Genomic DNA, 21,921 nt, shown 5'->3' on the forward strand with positions numbered 1-21,921 from the left:
TTAGAGAAGAAATAAGTTTAAAATAAGTAACCTATATGCTATGCTGAGCACTGGTGGCTCATGCCTATAGTAACCCTAGCTACTTAGGAGGCTGAGATCTGAAGATTACAGTGTGAAGCCAGCCCATGGCAGGAAAGTCCATTAAGACTTATCTCCAAGGGCTGGGAAGGTGGCTCAGTGGCAGAGCGCTTGCCTTGCATGCTCGAGGCCCTGGGTTCGACTCCTCAGCACCACATAAGCAAAAAGAAAAAAGCCGGAAGTGGCGCTGTGGCTCAAGTGGTAGAGCGCTAGCCTTGAGCTGAAGAGCTGAGGGACAGCGCCCAGGCCCAGAGTTCAGGCCCCACGACTGGACCCAAAAAAAAAAAAAAAAGACTTATCTCCAATTAACCACCAAAAAGCTGGAAGTGGAAATGCAGCTCAAGTGTGGGCACTAGCCTTGAGCAAAAAAAGCAAAGGGCAGCACCAGGCCCAGTTCAAGTCCCAGTATGGAAGGGGGAGGGTGGCCTTTAGCCCAGCACAGATGGCTCATACCTATAATTTTAGCTACTTTAGAGGCTGAGACTTGGAGAATTGAAGTTTGAAGCCAGCGTTAGCAGAAAAGTCTGCAAGACTCCATCTCCAATTAATCAGCAAAATGCCAGACTAGACGCATGGCTGGGCACAGGCTCTAAGCAAGCAGGCCAAAAGCAAGGGCATGAGACACTGAGTTTAGGCCCCATTCCCCTCAAAAAAGTTTCCCGAACCTGCCCTAAGCAACAGAAATAATCATAGAAGGCAAAAGAAGGCAAGGTTCAAACATGTCCATAAGTGAATGATATTCTTCAAGAAAAAAAAAAAATCCTTCCGTTTCTAATTTGTGGAAGCTTAATGGGAGAGAAAAGAGAGCTCAGAAACTCAGAAAAAGGCCAGCACAACATGAGGCAGGATGAGAGGTGGTCGTTCATACCTATAATCCTACTCAGGAGGCTGAGATCTGAGAATTGAGATTTGGAGCCAGCCTGAGTAGACAAATCCAAGAGATTCTTATCTCCAATCAGACAGGGGGAAAAAAAGTCTGAAGTAGAAATATGGTTCAAGCAATGGAGGATAACCATTAGTGGTAAGTGGAGTGAGAATTTAAGGCCCTGAGTTCATCCAACACTCCCCAGACAGCTTGATCACAGTATAGTATTACCCATTCACCTCAAGGAGAATACCTGCCACAGCAAAATTGGGAAGTGTGTGTGTGTGTGTGTGTGTCTGTGTCTGTGTCTCTGTGTGCGCACACACACACACACACACACACACACACACACACACACACACACACGCTCACATGCTGATACAGGGGCTTGAACTCAGGGCCTTGTGCTCTTTCTCAGCTTTATTCCTCATTGCTAGTACTCTACCAATTCTGAGCCACACTTCCAGTTCCAGCTTTTTGTCTGGTTAATTGGAGTTAGGGACTCTCAATCTTTGTTTGCCTGGGCTGGTTTCAAACTGAGATTCTCAGATCTCAACCTCCTGAGTCACTAGGATTACAAGCCTGAGCCTGAAATGCCCAGCTAGAATCAGATTTTGAATGTTCATTTTGTGTTTTACTTGGTGTACCAAGTGCTTGGAAAATATCCTAAATCTTAAAGATAAAACCTACTTACTCATTCAACACACCCTACCTTGTACTTCCGAGGGGCCAGCACTATGCAGGTCTTAAATGGGAATGTAGAACAACTAGAACTCTATGCACTGATAATGGGAATGTAAATGGTGTATCACTATGGAAGAGTACGGAGTGTCCTTAAAAAAACTGTACCCAGAGTTCAAGACCCATGACCAACAAAAAACAAACTTGTATTCTGGCTAGGTGACAGTGGCTCTTGCCTATAATCCTATCTACTCAGGAGGTTCAAGGTTCAAAGCTAGCCCAGGCAGGAAAGTCTCTTATCTCTACTAAACTACCAAAAAAGACAGAGCTGTGGCTCAAGTGATAGATGCTAGCCTTGAGCAAAAGAGCTGAAGGACAGTGCCAAGGCCCTGAGTTCAAGCCCCAGGATCCACACACACACACACACACACACACACACACACACACACACACACACACACACACAAACAAATTTACTCTAATGTTTACAGTGGCACTATTTACAATAATCAAAAGGTAGAAACAACCCAAGTGTTTGTCCTTCGTTGGGTGAATTAGACAAATAAAATGTGGTAAATGTGCAATGAAACAGTACTAAAGCTGGGTGCCAGTTGCTTATACCTATGCCTGGAGGATGGAGGTTCCAAGCCAGTCTGGGAAAAAATGTCTATATAGCTCAATCTCCAATTAACCAGCAAAATGTAGGACTGGAAGTGTGGCTCAAGTAGTAGAGGGCCAGCTGTGCACACTAGATGAGACCCTGAATTCAAGTCCTGGTACCAGCACAAATATACACATATGTATGTGTGTGTGTGTGTGTGTGTGTGTGTATATATATATATATATACATATATATATATACATGATTCATAATATGATTCATAATACAATATGGTTGATACTGACACTTGATGCTATTATACTTACTGAAAAAGGCAAATATAATATGATATATCTGATATATAAGTATGATGTATCAGGTATCTAAAGCACTGGACTCTCAAAGACAGGAAATAGACTGGTGGTTACCAGGAGTCAAGGAAGAAGAGAGACTGTTGTTCAGTAGGCAGTGTTTTGTTTTTGCAAGATGAAAACTTTCTAAAAGTTTCTGTCATGGTGACATGACAAAACTGTATTCTTAAAAATGGTTATGATGATTGGGGCTAGGAAGGTGGCTCAGTGGTAGAGAGCTTGCCTTGCATGCATGAGGCCCTAGGTTCTATTCCTCAGCACCACATAAGCAAAAAGAAAAAAGCCAGAAGTGGCACTGTGGCTCAAGTGGTAGAGTGCTAGCCTTGAGCTGAAGAGCGGAGGGAGAGCGCCCAGGCCCAGAGTTCAGGCCCCACAACCAGACCCCCACCCCCAAAAAAAATGGTTATGATGAAGCTGGGCACTCGGTGGCTCACACCTATAATACTACTCAGGAGGCTGAGATCTGAGGATTGTGATTCAAAGCCAGCCTGGGCAGAAAAGTCCATGAGACTCTTATCTCCAATAAACCACACAGAAAACCTAACGTGGAGCTGTGGCTCAAGTAGTAGAGCACCAGCCTTGAGCTGAAGAGCACCCAGGCCCAGAGTTCAAGCCCCACAACCAACCAAAAAAAAAAGACAAAAACAAAATCTTTCTTCCTTTGAGATGGGTATCAGCCCAGGCTGACCTTATAACAAAATTCATCCACCTACTTACCTACCCACCCACATCTCTCCTTCCCTCCCTATTCTCTGACTCCTTGTGTATGCTAGACTAGTACTCTACTATTGAGCCCTACATAAAGGTAATAATAAAACTGAGTAAAGAAAAACTGGTTCAGGAAAGCTGGGACTCAGTAGTGGAAGGCAGCTTTGTCCCAGCTCCTCCCTTATCCTAGATCTAAATACCAGTGCATACATGAATCATTACAGGGAGTTCACTCCCAAAAGCACACATACCACTCTGGGCTCTCTAATGGTTGTTCAAAGGTAACATGGCCTGAAAGCTTCAGTTCACACACTTATTTGGAAACTGAAACTGAGTGCAAGGGTTTGGAGGTGTAGCTCAGTTTGTGGAGTGCTAGCCAATGAGCAAAACCATCAGGTACAGAGTTTGAGCCCTGTTCTCATCCCAGAAGGAAAGAAAGAAAGGAAAGGAAACGAAAAAGAAAAATATACTGAATGCAAGATTCATTGTACAAAAAAATTCTATCATAAAAAGGAAGTTATACTTTAGGGTTACCTCAGCTACTTATTATATTTAGCAGAGTGCAGGAAAGAGGTATGTTTAGCTCCTGGAAGGTCAAATATAGGGCTTGCCGACAGGTATGCTGACAAGATGCAGAAATGAGAAGGAAAAAGGTGAGATTGAGGAGCTAGCATTGGGGCTCTGTTAGCCAAGGCTAGAGTAAGAAGGTGGTAAGAGTAGGGGGTGGAGAGCTGGAGAACTGAGGAGGTTCAAGGCAAGATGACTGTCCACTTAGCTCTGTAGTCACACAGTACTAAATGATTTTGGAATTATGGTTGGTCCAGGAGGTAAAATCAGTGTTTTTTTTTCTCCTTTTGCTTAAAAGCTAAAATATGGGGGCTGGGAAGGTGGCTCAGTGGTAGAGCGCTTGCCTTGCATGCCTGAGGCCCTGGGTTCGATTCCTCAGCACCACATAAGCAAAAAGGAAAAAGCCGGAAGTGGCGCTGTGGCTCAAGTGGTAGGGCACTAGCCTTGAGCTGAAGAGCTGAGGGACAGAGCCCAGGCCGAGTTCAGGCTCACGCCCGGACCCCCAAAAAAAAAAGAAAGAAAAAAACATGGTTGTCAAGTAACTTTGCACAACTACACACAAACTTCCGAGCTAGGCTGGACTCCCTGCTTATAGCTAGTGCTCCCACGCTGCAACACACACTGGATGGTGATGGTCAGGAAATAAATATTAATAGATGGAGGAATCTAATGTTAACAAGCAACTAGCTCAGAGAATGTCAGCAGCTGAATCCAAACATCTAAGCCGTGGGGCGGAGGGGGAGGGGGGGTGCAAATCTAGGCTAACCAGGCCTCAGGATGCTTAGAAATACAAAATAGTAGCTGGATGCTGGTGGCTCACACCTGTAATCCTAGCTAATTAGGAGGCTGAAATCTGAGGATTGTGGTTCAAAGCCAGCCTGGGCAGGAAAATCCATGAGACTCTTACCTACAATTAATCACCAGAAAATTACAAATAGTGCTGTGGCTCAAAGTGGTAGAGTGCTGGCTTTGAGCAAAAGAGCTCAGGGATAGCACCCAAGCTCATGACTAACACACTTGATCCCAGATCTCCACATCCCACTTAGGATTTGCTGGAGGTATGGCTCAAAGGTAAAAGCATCTACCTAGCTAGTGTGAGGCCCACAGCCCAAACCCTAGTACTGCTATAAACAAAACAACAACAACAAAACCATAATAATTTATTCCTACCCAGTAACTAGGATTATAGATTTGTGTTAGTGTGCTTAGTGGATTAACATTATGTGCGTGCATGTGTGTGTGTGTGTGTGTGTGTGTAGTGAATTCACATTGTGTGCGTGTGTGTGTGTGTGTGTGTGTGTGTGTGTGTAGTGTGTGTATGTTTGTCAGTCCTGCGAGCTGTCTGTGAGCTTTTTTTGCTCAAGGCTAATGCTCTACCATTAGAACCACAGCTCTACTCTGGTCTTTTTTTCCTTTGGTAGTTAATTGGAGATAAGAGTCTCACAGACTTTTCTGCATAGGCTGGCTTTCAACCAGTCCTCAGATCTCAGCCTCCTGAGTAACTAGGATTACAGGCATGAGCCTCTGGTGCCCGACTCACACATTGTTTTTAATAAATGTGTCAAACTGGTTACTGTCATTATTGTTTTTTTGTAGGTTGTGGGGCTTAAACACAGGGCCTGTGCCCTGTTATTGAGCTCTTTTATGCTCAAGGTTAGCATTCTACCACTTTGAGCAACAGCATCGCTTCTGGTTATCTGGTGGTTAATTGGGATAACTGTGATCCTCAGATCTCAGCCTGCTGAGTAGCTAGGATAACAGGCATGAGCCACCAGCACTCAGCTCTGTCATTCCTTTTTAGGCTTATGATTGGTTTGGCAAGTACAATTCCTTAAGGATGGCTTCTGTGTCTTTCTGACATGATGTCATCCCTTTGAACGTCCTTATTACTAGGTTTCTCTCAGTTTTCCTGCCCCAGCCTAGATTGTGGGGCATTTTCCCATGGAGCACTGGGCACTGATTCCTTTTTGTATGAGATAGTATTTGGCCTGGTTGTTGCTACTAGGAAGTTGCTGCACTGAAAGTGCATATAGGGGCTAGGAAGGTGGTTCCATGGTAGAGGGCTTGCCTCACATACATGAGGCCCTGGGTTCAATTCCTCAGCACCACATAAGGAGAAAAAGCTGAAAGTGGTGCTGTGGTTCAAGTGGTAGAGCACTAGTCTTGAGCTGAAGAGCTAAGGGACAGTGCCCAGGCCCAGAGTTCAGGCCCCACCACCGTGGGGAAAAAAAAGTGCATATGTATATGCACACATAGAGACAGCACACATGTAAATGTGATAAACTTCTAAGGCAAGCTCCTCAGGGAATAATTCTTCTGGGGCAGAGAACAAGGGGGACAGGGATTGTCAGAGACAGCATACCCTAACCTCAGCCCAATCCTGTCCAATATGCAGCAGAGTCCACTGAGGGAGCAAACAATAAGCTACGTTGATGGCTGTTAGCCAGAGAACAGTACAAGCCAGTCTACAGGGAGAACTAGAAGGGACAGGGACATGAGCATGTACTAAGGCTGATAACCAATCCAGGGTAACAGACAACAGCTTCTGTAGGCTAAGAAGGGAGAAAAAGCCAAAAGTATGTGTATGTAGCCCTAACACCCAGCCAGCACTCAATTGTGATCTGAAACATGAGCTAACCAGGAGAAGCTAGCCAAAACCTCATGAGGGGCAGTGCTGTTCCTAAGCAGAGATGCCAGGCAAGTTGAGCATAGAAGTCCAATTATCCCATCAGCTTATCAGCTCCATCCCCTGGAGTCCCACTCATCCCTACTGGAGCTGCTCAGTTTTAGGAAGGACCCACATTGGCAAGAGCCTTTGCCCTTCTTATCTCTCAGCCCAGCAGACAGCAAAAGAGAAATCTTTACCGTGAAGCTCAGGCCAGCTCCTACTCTCCTTACATTCTTGCAGGATGGCCACGAGGGCCTCATCCTCCTCATCACCTCAAACCAGGCAAGCTGTAAAGGAGCTATTACTCTTTTTTTTTGCCAGTCCTGGGGCTTGAACTCAGGGTCTGGGCACTGTCCCTGAGTTGCTTTTTTTTTGGTCAGTCGTGATGCTTGAACTCTGGCTTGGGTACTGTTCCTGTGCTCTTCAGCTCAAGGTGAGCGCTCTACCACTTGAGCCACAGCACCAATTCCGGTTTTCTAGTGCTTATTGGAGATAAGAGTCTCACAGACTTTTCCTGAGTAGCTAGAATTACAGGAGTGAGCCACCAGTGCCCAGTTCCCTAAGCTTCTTTTGCTTAAGCCTAACACTTGAGCCACAGCACCACTTTTGGCTTTTTCTATTTGAGGAATCGAACCCAGGGCTTCATGCATGCTAGGCAAGCAATCTACCACTAGCCACATTCCCAGTCCTGAGCTATTACTCTTTATGTCAAAATATAAATAGTCTCAGGAGGCTGAGATCTAAAGATCATGGTTTAAAGCCAGCCAGGGTAGGAAAGTCCATGAGGCTCCTATCTCCAATTAATCACCAGAAAACTGGAAGTGATGCTATGGCTCAAGGTGGTAAAGCACTAGCCTTGAGCAACAAGAGCTTAGGGACAGTGCCCAGGTCATGAGTTCAAGCCCCATGACTGGGAAAAAAAAAAAAAGAAATATACACAAACATTTTTTATAACTATATATACATACTATATATATAGTCATTTGTACATTTGTTCAGTAAACTGGTTTTTCTTTTTTGTGCAATCCTGGGGCTTGAACTCATGGACTGGGCACTGTCCCTGAGATTGTTTTTTTGTTGTTGTTGCTTTTTTTTTGTTTTTCTTTGCTCAAGGCTAGTGCTCAACCACTTAGAGCCACAGCTCCACTTCTGGCTTTTTTGATTAATTGGAGATAAGAGTATCACAGACTTTTCTGTCCCGGCTAGCTTCAAATGGGGATCCTCAGACCTTAGCCTCCAGAGCAGCTAGGATTACAGGAATGAGTCACCAGCACCAAGATCAGTAAACTGATTCTGATTGCCTGCTTTGTGCCTAACCAAGCCCAAGGAATACACTTGAATGTGACAAGGCAAAACCTGTCAACGTTGCCAGGCGCTAGTGGCTCATGCCTGTAATCCTACTTATTCATGAGGATGAGACCTTAGAAGCCAGCCTGGGCAGGAAAGTCCATGAAACTCTTATCTCTAATTAACCACCAGAAACATCGGAAGTGGCTGTGGCTCAAGTGGTAGAACGGTTGCCTTGAGCTGAGCTGAGGGACAGTGCCCAGGCCCAGGCCCAGAGTTCAAGCCTCACAACTGAAAAAAAAAAAGCTCAGAGACAGTGCCCAGGCCCTGAGTTCAAGCCCCAAGACCACCAAAAACAACAAACAAAAAGAAACTGACAATGTGAATAATCCTAGAAGTATGCAAAGCATAGTGGCTGTTTTGGGGACTCTCAGCAAGTCACACAGCTTTGTCTGCTATCATTGGTATAGCTAAGACTTCTACACTTGCTATGTGGCAGACATGCCTCAAAACCACCACACAGTGCTCTCTGCTACTTCCTAGAGGGAACACTGTCTATATGCATACATCATCAGCACAGATTCAGGGGTACTCTAGTGTCCATCTGTTGGATAACTCCAACACTAACTTGTATGAAATCCTGCTTTACATCAGCTGCTTCTTAGAACTTTCTACTTACCCATTTTAATCCTCATAACATCTTCATGAAGCCCTGTCACGATGTCTACGATTTGGATGAGAAAAAGTGAGGAACAAAATCACAAAAGGGAAGTGTAGGGCAGACTAGACTTCAGGTAGTATATCTCTAGGGCCCACACTCTAAACTATCACTTGAATTACCTAATGTTCACCTGGATAAAAAGCCTTCATATAATCCTTTTAAGACAGCTTATGTGAGAAACATGGGCTTTCCTACCTCCTGAGCCCCAGGACATCTGGGCCCACACCCACTGCACTCCAACTGCAGGCCCCCAAGCCATTCACCTATAGCCTAGGCTTGTACTTCCCAGGTTTACTACATCTGCACTGACAGTACACATGGCCCAGTAAGGAATGGCAAAACAAGCTGTAACTGCCTTCTATTTTACCTCCCAAGACAATTGATAAAAATGACACTGGAAACAAAATCCAACTGTAAACAAAAAGCCTCCAAGCACTGGAGGCTCACGCCTGTAATCCTAGCTACACAGGAGGCTGAGATCTGAGTATCGTGATTCAAAGCCAGCTGGGGTGAGACTCTTATCTCCAATTAACCATCAGAAAACCGGAAGTGGCACTGTGGCTCACTGTGGCACTGAGCGCTCGCCTTGGGCTGAAGAGCTGAGGGACAGCACCCAGGCCCAGAGTTCAAGCCCCATGACTGACAAAAAAAAAAAAATTTTAAGCCAAAAGGCTTAGGGACAGCGCACTGTCTCTGAGTTCAAGCCTAGGATTGGCACAAAACAAAAACAAACAGCTGTCATGTAATAACCATACCCATAGCACACACTCTGTGCTCAGCCAACTGCTGGACCCATATGGGTTTTGGGGATTGCTGATCTGCTCTGCAGGCTGGCAAGGAAACCAATGGTCATGAAATCCTCAACATCCAAATATAAAAACAGGTGATGGGCAAACACTGCAGCAGCAAACCAAGGAAGACATTTAATCAGTAAAAGTGTTCTACTATGTCTTAAGGCCGGGGCTGGGAATGTGTCTTAGTGGTAGAGTGCTTGCCTAGCATTCATGAAGCCCTGGGTTCTATTCCTCAGTACCACATACATAGAAAAAGCCGGAAATGGCACTGTGGCTCAAGTGGTAGAGTGCTAGCCTTGAGCAAAAAAGAAGCTCAGGGACAGTGCCCAGGCTCTGAGTTCAAGCTCCAGGACTGGCAAAAAAAAAAAAAAAAACCTAGGTTGGGCGCCAGTGGCTGACTCCTGTAATCCTAGCTATGCAGGAGGCTGTGATCTGAGGATAGCAATTCAAAGCCAGCTCAGGCAGGAAAGTCTGTGAGACTCTTAGCTGCAATTAACCACCAGAAAACCAGAATTAGCACTGTGGTTCAAAGTGGTATAGCACTAGCCTTGAGCTGAAGAGCTCAAGGACAGCACCCAGGCCCAGAGTTCAAGCCTCACAACCGACAAAAAAAAAATCTAGGATGTGGTGCTGTGGCTCAAGTGGTAGAGTGCTTGTCTTGAGCTGAAGAGCTCAGGGACAGCGTCCAAGACCAGAATTGAAGCCCCACGACCAACCAAAAAACAAAAAAAAAAAAACCTAGTAAATTGCCATCACTTATACCTGATCACAATTTGAGGCTGGCCTGGGCAGATAAATCCAAAACTCATCTCTCCAACTAACTAGCAAAAAGCCAGAAATGGAAGTGTGGCTTTATTTTTTTTTTCATTTTTGTTCAAGCTAAGCAAGAGTAAGAGGCTCTAAGTTCAAAGCCCCAGTAAGGTTAAGGGGCAAAGAAACAGGACTAGTATGTTTCCAAAGCTAAATACCAAGTTAGGCAAAGGAATTCTCTGAAGGTCAGGTCCAGAAGGGAAAATTCAACCACTAGATCACTACAATCACTAAGGAAAACCCACATATAACTAGATCACCTTCAGCCATTGCTAAAAGGATCCACACACAGCTAAAGCCCTCTCACCACTAAGAGAACACACAGCTAGATTACTGGCCAATACTGCCAAAGAACCAACTTGGGGTTAGATCACATCCCACTACTACTAAGAGCTAAATCATCTCCCTCCAACAAGAGAACACAGATAGATCACTTCCCGCTGCTAAGATGACCCAAGCAGTTCTAGATCATCTTCCATCACTCATAGGAGGGCACACATACCCTAGAGTAACGTCTACCAGTGCTAATAGAACATAATCATTCAGTACCTTTAAGTACTTAAAATGGTGAGAAGACCATCCATAACTGGGATAAAATATCTATAATTCAGCCTGGCCCAGGAAAGGAGGAGAAAGAAAGCACAGCCCAACAACAGACAACAGCAGCAGTCTTCATTCCTAAGATCCAAACGACCAACTCAAACAATTACCCTAATATGCACTGATGCTTCCTTGAGTATACTTGGGCCGGCCTAAGCTTCACTTACAGGGCTTCCTGTGCCCTCAAAGTCTTTGTATTTAACATAATACACTGCTTGGCAGAAGCAGGTTTTAGTGAGGACAGGTAGGAGACACCTCCTTCTCTCTGCAATGACTCCTATGATCAGGGGTCAAGGACCATGATATATGGATGCAACTTATTCTTGAATAGTTCATGAAAAACACTATTTCAGGATACTGCTAAGTGCATATAAGGTAGGGAGGAGACAAGGCAAAATAATGTATAATGCTAACGAAAGGTGAAACAGTACAGAAGATGCTTTCTGAAATTCTAGTATTAAAATTTTTCTATGAGTTTGAAAGTATTTCCAAATAAAAGGTTTCTTTCTTTTTTTTTTTTTTTTTTGGTTTTGGGGCTTGACCTCTGGGCTTGGGTGCTGTCCCTGTGCTCTTCAGCTCAAGGCGAGTGCTGTACCACGTGAGCCACACCACCACTTCCCGTTTTCTAGTGGTTTATTGGAGATAAGAGTCTCACGGCCTTTCCTGTCCCAGCTGGATTTGAACTGTGATCCTCAGATCTCAGGCTCCTAAGTAGCTAGGATACAGGCAAGAACACCGGCACCTGGTAACGGTTTCTTTTATTTTGATTTTGTTTTTGTTTTTGCTTGTCGGTCATAGAGCTTGAACCCGAGGCCTGGGCGCTGTCCCACAGCTCTTCAGCTCAAGGTTAGCGCTCTACCACTTGAGCCACAGCACCACTTCCAAAGGTTTCTTTTTTAAAAGAAGATAATTCACTAGTGAGTGAAGCTGGAATGAGTGTTATATACCACACTCAAAAAAAAAAAAAAAAAATGCAACTGAGCCTGGTGCTGGTGGCTCACATCTATAATTCTAGATACTCAGGAGACTCAGATCTGAGGATCATGATTCAAAGACTACCTGGGCAGGAAAATCAGTGAGACTCTTTTTTTTTTTTTTTTTATCATCAGTGAGACTCATCTCCAATTAATAACCCAAAAAGCCAAAAGTGGAGCTGTGGCTCTAGTGGTATGCAACACTAGCCTTAAGCAAAATAGCTCAGGGACAGTACCTAGGCCCTGAGTTCACACCCCAGGACTGACACTGAAAGAAAAGAAAAAAAGGGGGGTGGTGGTGAGGAGAAGTCATTGGGCTTGCCAAGGCCTGAGCACTGTCCCAAAGCTTTATTTTTGCTCAAGATGAGTGCTCTACCACTTTGAGTCACAGTCTCACTTCTAGCTTCCTCGTAGTTAACTAGAAGTAAGAATCTCATAGCTTAAGCCAGGCAACGGTGCCTCACGCCTGTAATCCTAGCTACTCAGGAGGCTGAGATCTGAGGATCTCAGTTCAAAGCCAGCCTGGACAGTGAGACTCTTATCTCCAATAAACCAATAGAAAACAAGAAGTGGCGCTGTGTCTCAAGCGGTATAGCGCTTGCCTTGAGCTGAAGAGCGCAGGGACAGTGAGTGTCCAAGCCCAGAGTTCAAGTCCCACAACCCCCACACACAAACACACACACACACACACACCCTCTCTCTCTCTCTCTCTCTCTCTCTCTCACACACACACACACACACACACACAGAGCTTTTCTGGCTGGGCTGGCTTTGACCCACAATCCTCAGATCTCAACCTCCTGAGTTGCTAAGATTACAGATATGAGTTACCAGTGCCAGCTGTTAACCCAAATTTTACAAAAAAAGGACATTGGGATGCACAGGAAACCATTCAAAACTCAAGAGGCATTCAGTAAGGCCAGTTCAAGCTTAACTGCCTAGCTCTACCAGAGCTTCTGGCCCTTCTACTTTTCATAACGTGCCAATATGTGCTACTTCACATGAAAAAGAACTGTGGGCTTCAACAGCAAAAGAACCCTAAATTAAGACATCAGCTCACCCAAGCTGTACTGCTCATAGCTGTGTGATCTTAACTCACTTGCCTCTCCCGACTAGCTTTGTGGGTAATATAAGAAAGACAGAACCCAGTCCTGCTCCTCCCTGGAAGGCCCTGGGGAGCATACACCTCTTAGAGGGTCAATTGGGATGGACTCCTTCCATTTCAACTTTCCTGAGAAGCAAGTTTCCTCAGCTATGTATAATGGGGTCACCATGGCATAATTTTGTTTCCCAGTTAAAACTAGAAAAACCCAATTCTACAATAAGCAATTGATTCATTTCCTGCACAGGTGGAAAAAAAAGTCCACTGAGACAAGTCAGTCAGTAGCTCCCCAGAGCAGTCCTTCCCAACTCATTGTCCGTAACTTCACAGGTTCTGATCCATCTTTCTAGCCACTCCCTGAAAAGCTACAACACATCTCACCCATGGTCAACATAACTAACCACAGAAGGAAATATGCTCAGACCACAGTATTCAGAATCTACTTAGAGAACCCCTGAGACCCATTAGGGGACAGAGGCTACCTGGGGCTATACTGCTAGGGGTTAAAATAGCTCAATGCATAATATGAAGTTCTCCTGAGGCCAAAGATAGATAAGATAGAGCAAGAGTGGACAGGGACCCAGACAAGGGTGCATACTGACAGAACTAGCCAGACTCCTAAGATTAAAATCTCATCTGAGTCACAGCCTTATGAGTGCTCTATATTTCAACTTCTCTATCTGTAAAACAGGGCTAATAAGAGTCTAGCAGGGACCAGTTGAGAACTGATCAATACATAACTTAATGCTCAGGACAGAGTCTGACACATAATACATTCTAATAAACCAGCATCAAATGTACATTAAAAAGAAACTTAGGGCCAGGAGAAGGTGGCTCATGCCTGTAATCCTAGCAACTCAGGAGGCTGAGATCTGAGGATCACGGTTCAAAGCCAGATTGGGCAGGAAAGACTGAGACTCTTACCTCCAATTAACCACCAGAAACCTTGAAAGTAGCTGTGACTCAAGTGGTAGAGAGTGCTCGCTTGGAGCTGAAAAGCTCAGGGAGAGTGTCCAGGCCCAGAGTTCAAACCCCACAACCAACTAAAAAAAGGAGGAAGAAGAGAAGGAGAAGGAGGGGAAGAAGGCAGGGAGGGGGAGGGGGAGGGGCAGGAGGGGGGGGGGAGGAGGAGGAAAGTTAGGGGGCTGGGAATGTGGCTTAGTGGTAGAGTGCTTGCCTAGCCTGTATGAAGCCCTGGGTTGGATTCCTCAGTACCACATAAACAGAAAAAGCCAGAAGTAGAGCTGTGGCTCAAGTGGTAGAGTGTGAGCCTTGAGCACAAGAAGCTCAAGGACAGTGCCCAGGCCCTGAGTTCAAGCCCCAGGACTGGCAAAAACAAAAACAAAAAGAAACTTAGAAGCAGGCACCACTTAAATCAGGCTCAAGTCTATAATCATAGCCACTAAAGAGGCTGAGATAGCTAGTACCTCCAAAATACTGTTCAAAGTCAGGATCCTGACAGATAACATAAAGACCATGATGGAGAAGCACCAGACAGACTCTAACTGGTACTTTCAGACAAGCACACAAGGATAAGGTCTGGCTAAGAATAATACCTGCTCTCTTGCCCAGGAAAGTCAAGGGGCCAGTTAAAGGACCTCACTTTTCACAGGGCAAATGAAGACACTACCAGGAGACTGTTGCAAATATCTGGTCTAGAGAACCAAGACACTTTGTGGCTCATGCCTATAATTCTAGCTACTCAGAAAGCTGAGATCTGAGGATTCCAGTTCAAAGTCAGCCTCGCAGGAAAGTCAGTGAGGCTCATATCTCCAATTAGCCACCAAGAAGCTGGAAGTGGAGCTATGATTTAAGTGGAAGAGCACTAGCCCTGAATGAAAACACTGACAGTGCCCAGGCCCTGAGTTCAAAGCCCCAATATAGTCGCATGCGCAGGCATGCACGCGCACGCACGCACGCACGCATGCACATGCACACACACACACACACACACACACACACACACACACAGATTACTTCACCTCCTCTCTCCAGGAGCCATGCAAATTCCTTGTTCTACTTAGGTACTACATGAGGTCTTCCTTGAAGCTTTCCTCTGTTTACTGTCTCCCATACTCAAGGGTGGGAAAAATATATACAAAGGGGTACATGACTGATCTATACCCAGCTTCCTCTTGGACATTCCCAAAGGGAAGGGTGTGTTCTCTGCATTTGCCCATCCCTAGTGATGGATAGATAGCAGGATTTCACCTATACTTTCTCAATTGCTTCAGGTCAGGTGGCAGGATATGTGAATAGACTGGCAAGAGAAAGGGAGTTAGGGACATTGGTCATCTATGTGATCTAGGCAGGTGATGCTGTACCTAGAACCAGAGGTAGACAGGGACAATGTATAGCTTCATCTGGGAGCCCAGTGACCTCATCTGCAAAATGGGACCCAGAAAACAACAGGATGACATTCTACCTCTCTACAGGTATATTCATGTTTACAAAAAATCCAATCACTAGAATCCTCAAACCCATTTGCTCTATTTCTAGAGAAGCAATACAGCATCCCCATCCCCATTATTTTCCTGGTTTCTGGTCCTACCAAAGCCATTTCACAATCTCAACCACTCACTAGTCAGGGAGAATTCAGTTAGGTGAGCAACCAGTTGTATTCAGGGGGCCCCCAGGCAGGAATACTGGGGAGGATGCAGACGTTCCATGCAAAGGCAGAGCTAAGAGGTGCAATTTAGATGCACTGACCAGGGCACAACAGGAGTGTACATCTGTGCTCCCACATCCAGCCTAGTGTCACTCACAAAAGATAACCATGGGTACCTTCTACCTTCACAAGACCCTTCCTCCATTAAAAAATAGTAAAAACTGGGGCTGGGAAGGTGGCGCAGTGGTAGAGCACTTGCCTTGCATGACTGAGGCCCTGGGTTCGATTCCTCAGCACCACATAAGCAAAAAGAAAAAAGCTGGAAGTGGCGCTGTGGCTCAAGTGGTAGAGTGCTAGCCTTGAGCTGAAGAGTTGAGGGACAGCGCCCAGGCCCAGAGTTCAGGCCCCATGACTGGACCCAAAAAAAAGAAAAGAAAAATAGTAAAAACTTTACTGTCCAGTGAACTGGTACAGAGATGACTGTATTAACACGTTTTTTTTCTCCTAATTTTTTCTGCAGATTATAAAACATTTTTACCCAGGCTAGAAAGGTGGCTCAGTGGTAGAGTGCGTACCCTGCATGTATGAGGCCCTGGGTTCGATTCCTCAGCACCACATAAGCAGGAAAAAAAAAAAAAGCCAGAAGTGTTGCTGTTACTCAAGTGGTAGAGTGTTAGCCTTGAGCTGAAGAGCTGAGAGACAGTGCCCAGGCCCAGAGTTCAGGCCCCACGACCAACCGAAAAAAACAAAACAAAACACATTTTTACCAGCCCCTAAAAATACAGTGTTCATGGCCCAGTATCTTCCTCCTGTACAAGGAGATCAGTCTTTGGAGATGGTTAGGGTTTCTTAGCTCAGTTAAAGGGCATCCAAAATAGACCGAAACAAGGCTGGGAAGGTGGCTCAGTGGTAGAGTGCTTGTCAAAATAGGCCGAAACAAGCCCTCTGCTTCCCCACCAGCAACATACACAAAAACTTTCAAGGGGGAGTTCCAAAAGCATTTAATCACATCACACAGATGAACCACTACAAGTGCCTGGCACCCACAGAAAGATGGATACCCTGGGCACACAGTGCTTGGTGGACTCCTAGTACATCCTTTGGACCAGGCTCCGATCTGAGGACTTCTCGGGTGCAGCGCCTTACTGGTGACAACATGCCACCCAGCCATCGCTGTCCAGGACTGAAAGGCTGGCATGAGGCCCCAGGGGGCGGACGCCTGAGAAACCAGGTGCCTCTGCGAGCTGCTCACAGTCCCCAGCCCTCCACTCAACCCTGACGGCCGGCAGGCAGGAAGGCGAACCACAGACGCAGCAAGTGGCCTGGGACTCTCAGAGCAGTCAGCGCCCGGTGGACGTGGGTCCAGAAGCAACGTCCTCGAGGGCAGAGAGGCAGTGAGCGAGATGCTCCGAACCCAGGAGTACGGTCCCTCGCGCTTGGCGGCCAGCAGCAAATCAAAACTGGCCGACCCCATCCCCAGCCAGACGCAGAGCCCGCTGGAGGTCTGGGCTGGGGGAGTGAGGTCCCGGGCCGACCCTGGCCCCGACAAGGCCCCACCCCCCGGCCGCCCTCCCTGCCCCGCCCCCGGCCGCGCCCCCGTCCTCCCCATCTCCCCCACCGCGCCACGCACCTGGCCGCAGCGGCTCGGTGACGGTGAGCACCAGCAGGAAGAGCAGCAGGAAGGCACCGCTGTCTGCCTTGGGCACCATTTATCCTCCGTTCATCGTCCCCGAGGCGGCCGCGTAACCCCGCGGGGAGACCGGACCGGGCCGGGCTTAGGGCTTGGGAGCCGGGCCTGGGCCAGGCACGGAGAGACCGCGAGCGAAGGAACCAGCAGAACCGCGGTGACAGTGAGTCGCGGCAAGGTAGGGCCACGGACTTACGCGCACTCTAGGCCCGAAGCCTCGAGCTCCTATTCCGGCTCCGCGCAAGATGGCGGCCGTCCTGTTCGGGCCCTCGTCGCCCCGCCTGCGACGCCAGCGGTAGCCAATGAGCGCCGGGCAGGGAGGTGGGGCTTACGTGGCAGGGCCCGGGAGAGGCGAGGCCTAAGGGCGGGACAGCAGAGAGTGGAGACTAAGGGGTGGACCCGGAGGGGAAGGAGGGACTATAAGTAAGGAAGCGTACCATTGGCTAATAGGAGGGGTGGGGCTACGGGGCGGAGCCTAGGCATAGGGTCCCACGGTGCCGGGGCGGGGGCGGGACTGAAAGGGCTGCAGCTTCGGGGTGGGCAGAATGCCCCCCACCCCTCCGCCCCACCGTGAGAAACCGAGGTGGTGAAGCACAGGACCTGGAAACGCGAAGGGACTTCACACCTGCAGATCCAGGTCCCATCCAGTACCCAAAAGTGTCTCCTAAACTGTTGTTTGTTTTTTTTTCCTAAAGCTGAATTGCTATGGAGGAGGGGGAAAAAAGCAGCAGGGCGAAGTCCCCACGGCAAGGGATAGCTGTGGCTTCACCTGCACAGAAAACAAAATGTGTCAAGATGGCTAACGGGACATCATTCAGAGAGATCACAGGGAAGGCCAGATCCTTGAGACTGAAGCAAAGCTGCCCTTCTGTGGAGGTAGAAAGTTCATTGAGAACAGAGCTCCAAATGCTGACCGTCATGAATAGGGAGGAGAGGGCAGGTGGCAAATCCTCAGCAAGAGGGAGAAACAAATTGTCCAGGGGAAAGACCACCAGCCATGCATATAGGCCTAGCAGTAGATGGTCAGGGCTAGAGAAGATAAAGATGAGAAGTAGAGAAAAGGGGGAAAGAAGGCCAAAGCTGCTGGGGATCCATCCCAACCTGACTCACCTCCATCTCTTGACTCACTCCTGAGTATTCTCCAGAAGGTCCCAGGTTTCTAACTTGTGACACTTGGAATCATGTGAATGAGGGAGGAACACATGTTCACCATAAGCAGATAAGGCCAAGGTCAATTCCAAAGTTAGGCCAGACTTTTAAGAGCTCCTATACTCCCAGCATTTGACTCAGAACAGGGGCTAGACAAAGGTCCTGTCAAAACAGAGGGGCAGGCCAACCAGAAAAAACAAAGATTTTGTCCAGTGCTGGCACTGAAGCTTGCATTTTCTTTGGAGCATTACCAGGGACAGCTGTGAGTACTCAGCTCAGGATCCAGTCTCAGCCTTTGGCCCGCCGCCTCCTCTTCTCCCCCCCCCCCCCCCCACCACCACACACACACAGTGTTCCAGCCCTAAATCTGCCCTGGTAGCCTAACCAGGGATATAGGCTGGGTAGGTATCTATCCCGGACTCACAGCCAAGAGCAGAATTCCTGCCAGTCATCTCTCTGTAGAGCCACTGTAAGAAGCAGTTCAGCAAAGGTTCTGATGAGAAAGAACAAAGGGAGGTGACAAATCCAGCCAAACCGTTTAGCAAAAGGGCAGAGTCCTGGCTTCCCAAGCTGCAGCAACCACTGGGCAGCCTGTCTCTGTCAATCCTGCTTCACCTTTATCCTTCTCAACATCTATGTGCTGCCTATGTAGACAGACTCAAGAGGAGGGCTGGGAAGGTGGCTCAGTGGTAGAGCACTTGCCTTGCATGCATGAGGCCCTGAGTTCGATTCCTCAGCACCATGTAAGCAAAAAGAAAACAGCCAGAAGTGGCACTATGGCTCAAGTGGTAGAGTGCTAGCCTTGAGCTGAAGAGCTGAGGGACAGCGCCCAGGCCCAGAGTTCAGGCCCCATGACCGGACCCAAAAAAAAAAAAAAAGAGAGAAGGGAAAAGAGATCAGGGACTTCCCTGTCACTGTCCCATAGGGTTAACAGCAGCCTGGCTCTTTCCCTCCACCAAAGGTCACTGCCTCTTTGTACACTTCTCCATACTCTCTCCATCAACTTCCTCTTTCCTACAATCTGCTCTCACTTTTGTGAGGACTGTCTTCTGTTTCCTGTTGAAACCCTGACTGATAGGACCCCCAACCCTAGATTCCCTAGATTGATCTGGATTGCAGTCATTCACAGCCCTGGCTTCAGGTTTAGGAACATTGATAAAAACTTCATGTCCCTCACATCCCCCTTATACCTCAGGGTCAAGCAAGGCAAGCACTAAGCCACTCTGGATCTTCAGTCTGCTCCAGCCCAATGTCAGATCTTCCAGGGTTCTAAGTCCAAGTGGCTTAGGCTAGAGCATCATTCCCCCAGGGCACTCTTCCTTTGTGACTTCACCCATTGAAGTCACCTGGGAGACAGTGTTGAAGTTCCATCCTAGAGTCTTGGAGTCTTAAGAGGCAGGGCCACCAGGCCCGGCCAGCCCAAAGGACTCTTTGTCCACAGTGTAAATGAGGACTCTGCTGGCCCATGTCCGGCAGGGATGTAGAGGGCAGACTCAGAGACACCGGGCGCTCCCAGCACCATGGATGACGCTGCCGTCCTGAAGCGACGAGGCTACATCATGGGGATAAATTTGGGAGAGGGCTCATACGCAAAAGTCAAATCCGCTTACTCTGAGCGCCTAAAATTCAACGTGGCGGTCAAGATCATCGACCGCAAGAAAGCCCCCACGGACTTCCTGGAGAAATTCCTTCCCCGGGAAATTGAGATTCTGGCCATGCTAAACCACCGCTCCATTGTCAAGACCTACGAGATCTTTGAGACATCAGATGGGAAGGTCTATATCGTCATGGAGCTCGGGGTCCAGGGTGACCTCCTCGAATTCATCAAAACGCGGGGAGCCCTGCAAGAGGATGATGCTCGCAAGAAATTCCACCAGCTCTCCTCAGCCATCAAGTACTGCCATGATCTGGACGTTGTCCACCGAGACCTCAAGTGTGAGAACCTTCTGCTCGACAAAGACTTCAACATCAAACTATCTGACTTTGGCTTCTCCAAGCGCTGCCTGAGGGATGACAGTGGCCGCCTAACATTAAGCAAGACCTTCTGCGGGTCCGCAGCATATGCAGCCCCCGAGGTGCTGCAGGGTATCCCCTACCAGCCCAAGGTGTATGACATCTGGAGCCTTGGTGTGATCCTGTACATCATGGTCTGTGGTTCTATGCCCTATGATGACTCCAACATCAAGAAAATGCTACGCATCCAGAAGGAGCACCGTGTCAACTTCCCACGCTCCAAGCACCTGACAGGTGAGTGCAAAGACCTCATCTACCGCATGCTACAGCCAGATGTCAACCGCCGACTGCACATTGATGAGATCCTCAGCCACTGCTGGGTGCAGCCTAAGGCACGAGGTTTGTCCTCTGCGGCCATCAACAAAGAGGGGGAGAGTTCCAGGGGCACTGAACCTTCATGGACCCCTGAACCTGGCCCTGAGAAGAAATCCGCCACCAAGGTGGAACCTCGAGAAGAGGCCCGCCCTGAGACAAAACCCGAGGAAGAAGCAGCACAAGTGGCCAAGCAGCCAGAGCCCCTGGGCTTAAGCAGTGAGCAGCTGCCCAGGGAGAAAGAGGAAGTCCCACCCCAACAGCCTCCAGAGACACACACCTAGCAAGGCTCTGTGGGCCCAGGGGGCCAGCAGGGAACAAGGCAGAACTCCTGGCTTGCAGCCTGAGCCAGGAAGAAGTCAAGGGACAACCAGAGAAGGTAGACAGTCCCGGATGAGCCGCTATTTTTTCGTGTTTTTCTCTCCCCCTTTGAACTTATAACTCACATGGCTAAAGAAGCAATAAATCACTATATTAGTGCAGATCCTAATGTGAAGGAATGTCTTTGCCCAGTTAACTGTAATCTTGGGCCCCCCCTATCTTCCCACTCAAATAGCAAATCCTCACTTGTAGGAAAATACATCTCAGTGCACCCAACCCCAATTCTGGCATCAGGCTGAGGCAGCTGCCCCAGTCAGAGGCTAGAGAGGCAGAGTACAGGGTAGAAACCTAAGAAAGATGTGGGGAGAGAGGGAAGGAGAGGACCAAAGAGGGTGGTGTGACAAGGCACCAGTGACTCCTGCCTGTAATCCTATTCAAGAGGCTGACATCAGAGGATCCTGGTCTGAAACCAGCCCAGGCAGGAGTTTGTGAGACTCTTATCTTCAATTAACCATCACCAAGCTGGAAGTGAAGTCGTAGCTCAAGTGGTAGAGTGCTAGCCTTGAGTAAAAAAGGTAAGGGGCAGGTCCCAGGCCCTCAGTTCAAGCCCCAGGACTGACACAAAAAGGAGGAGGGGAGGGAGGTGGCTGCTTGCAGAGACAGGAGGCCTGGAAGAGCTAGAGCTGATGACTGAATTTGGGGCTCAGAGGCCAGACAGATATACTGTCATCACCTTAGTACACCCTGCCACATAAGCCTGCCAGCAGGAGTTAGGGACACTATAGAGATCAGGTAGTCCAGCCATGTATTCCCTCTTGAGCTCCCTGACCTGTGGGGTAACTGGTTTTTCTGCTCTGTCTGCCACGGGACATCTTTCCTCACATCAAGCCAACACTCAGTTCACAAAAATGCTGAGTTGCCTGCCCAGGATTAATGAGGGGTTCCACTGGATAGAACAGCATACATATCCTATAGTTTCATGTGGCCTTGACCACATCCCACCC

At 47.8% G+C, this 21,921-nt stretch overlaps 2 protein-coding genes across 4 annotated transcripts in view; one reads left to right on the forward strand and one right to left on the reverse strand.

Moving 5' to 3' along the window:
- The window catches only part of Dgcr2 (DiGeorge syndrome critical region gene 2), a 71,993-nt gene extending 54,446 nt beyond the window's left edge, over positions 1–17,547 (reverse strand). The window contains exon 1 of one of the 3 annotated variants that reach the window (XM_042666357.1): positions 17,066–17,547. In XM_042666357.1, coding sequence (XP_042522291.1) covers positions 17,066–17,144 — 79 coding nt within the window. In that variant the 5' untranslated portion in view covers positions 17,145–17,547. The remainder of the gene's footprint in view (positions 1–17,065) is intronic. The other 2 variants (XM_042666354.1, XM_042666355.1) reach the window with 2 other exon arrangements.
- Positions 17,548–19,169: 1,622 nt separating this feature from the next.
- On the forward strand, positions 19,170–21,086 carry Tssk1b (testis specific serine kinase 1B). The gene has a single exon (XM_042666300.1). It carries the CDS (start codon positions 19,792–19,794, stop codon positions 20,878–20,880), a length of 1,089 nt encoding a protein of 362 aa, XP_042522234.1. The 5' UTR covers positions 19,170–19,791; the 3' UTR covers positions 20,881–21,086.
- The last annotated feature ends 835 nt before the right edge of the window (positions 21,087–21,921 follow it).

This window comes from Dipodomys spectabilis, unplaced genomic scaffold, assembly GCF_019054845.1.
Source record: "Dipodomys spectabilis isolate Male_0828 unplaced genomic scaffold, ASM1905484v1 ptg000363l, whole genome shotgun sequence".
NCBI classification, from domain to species: Eukaryota; Metazoa; Chordata; class Mammalia; order Rodentia; family Heteromyidae; genus Dipodomys; species Dipodomys spectabilis.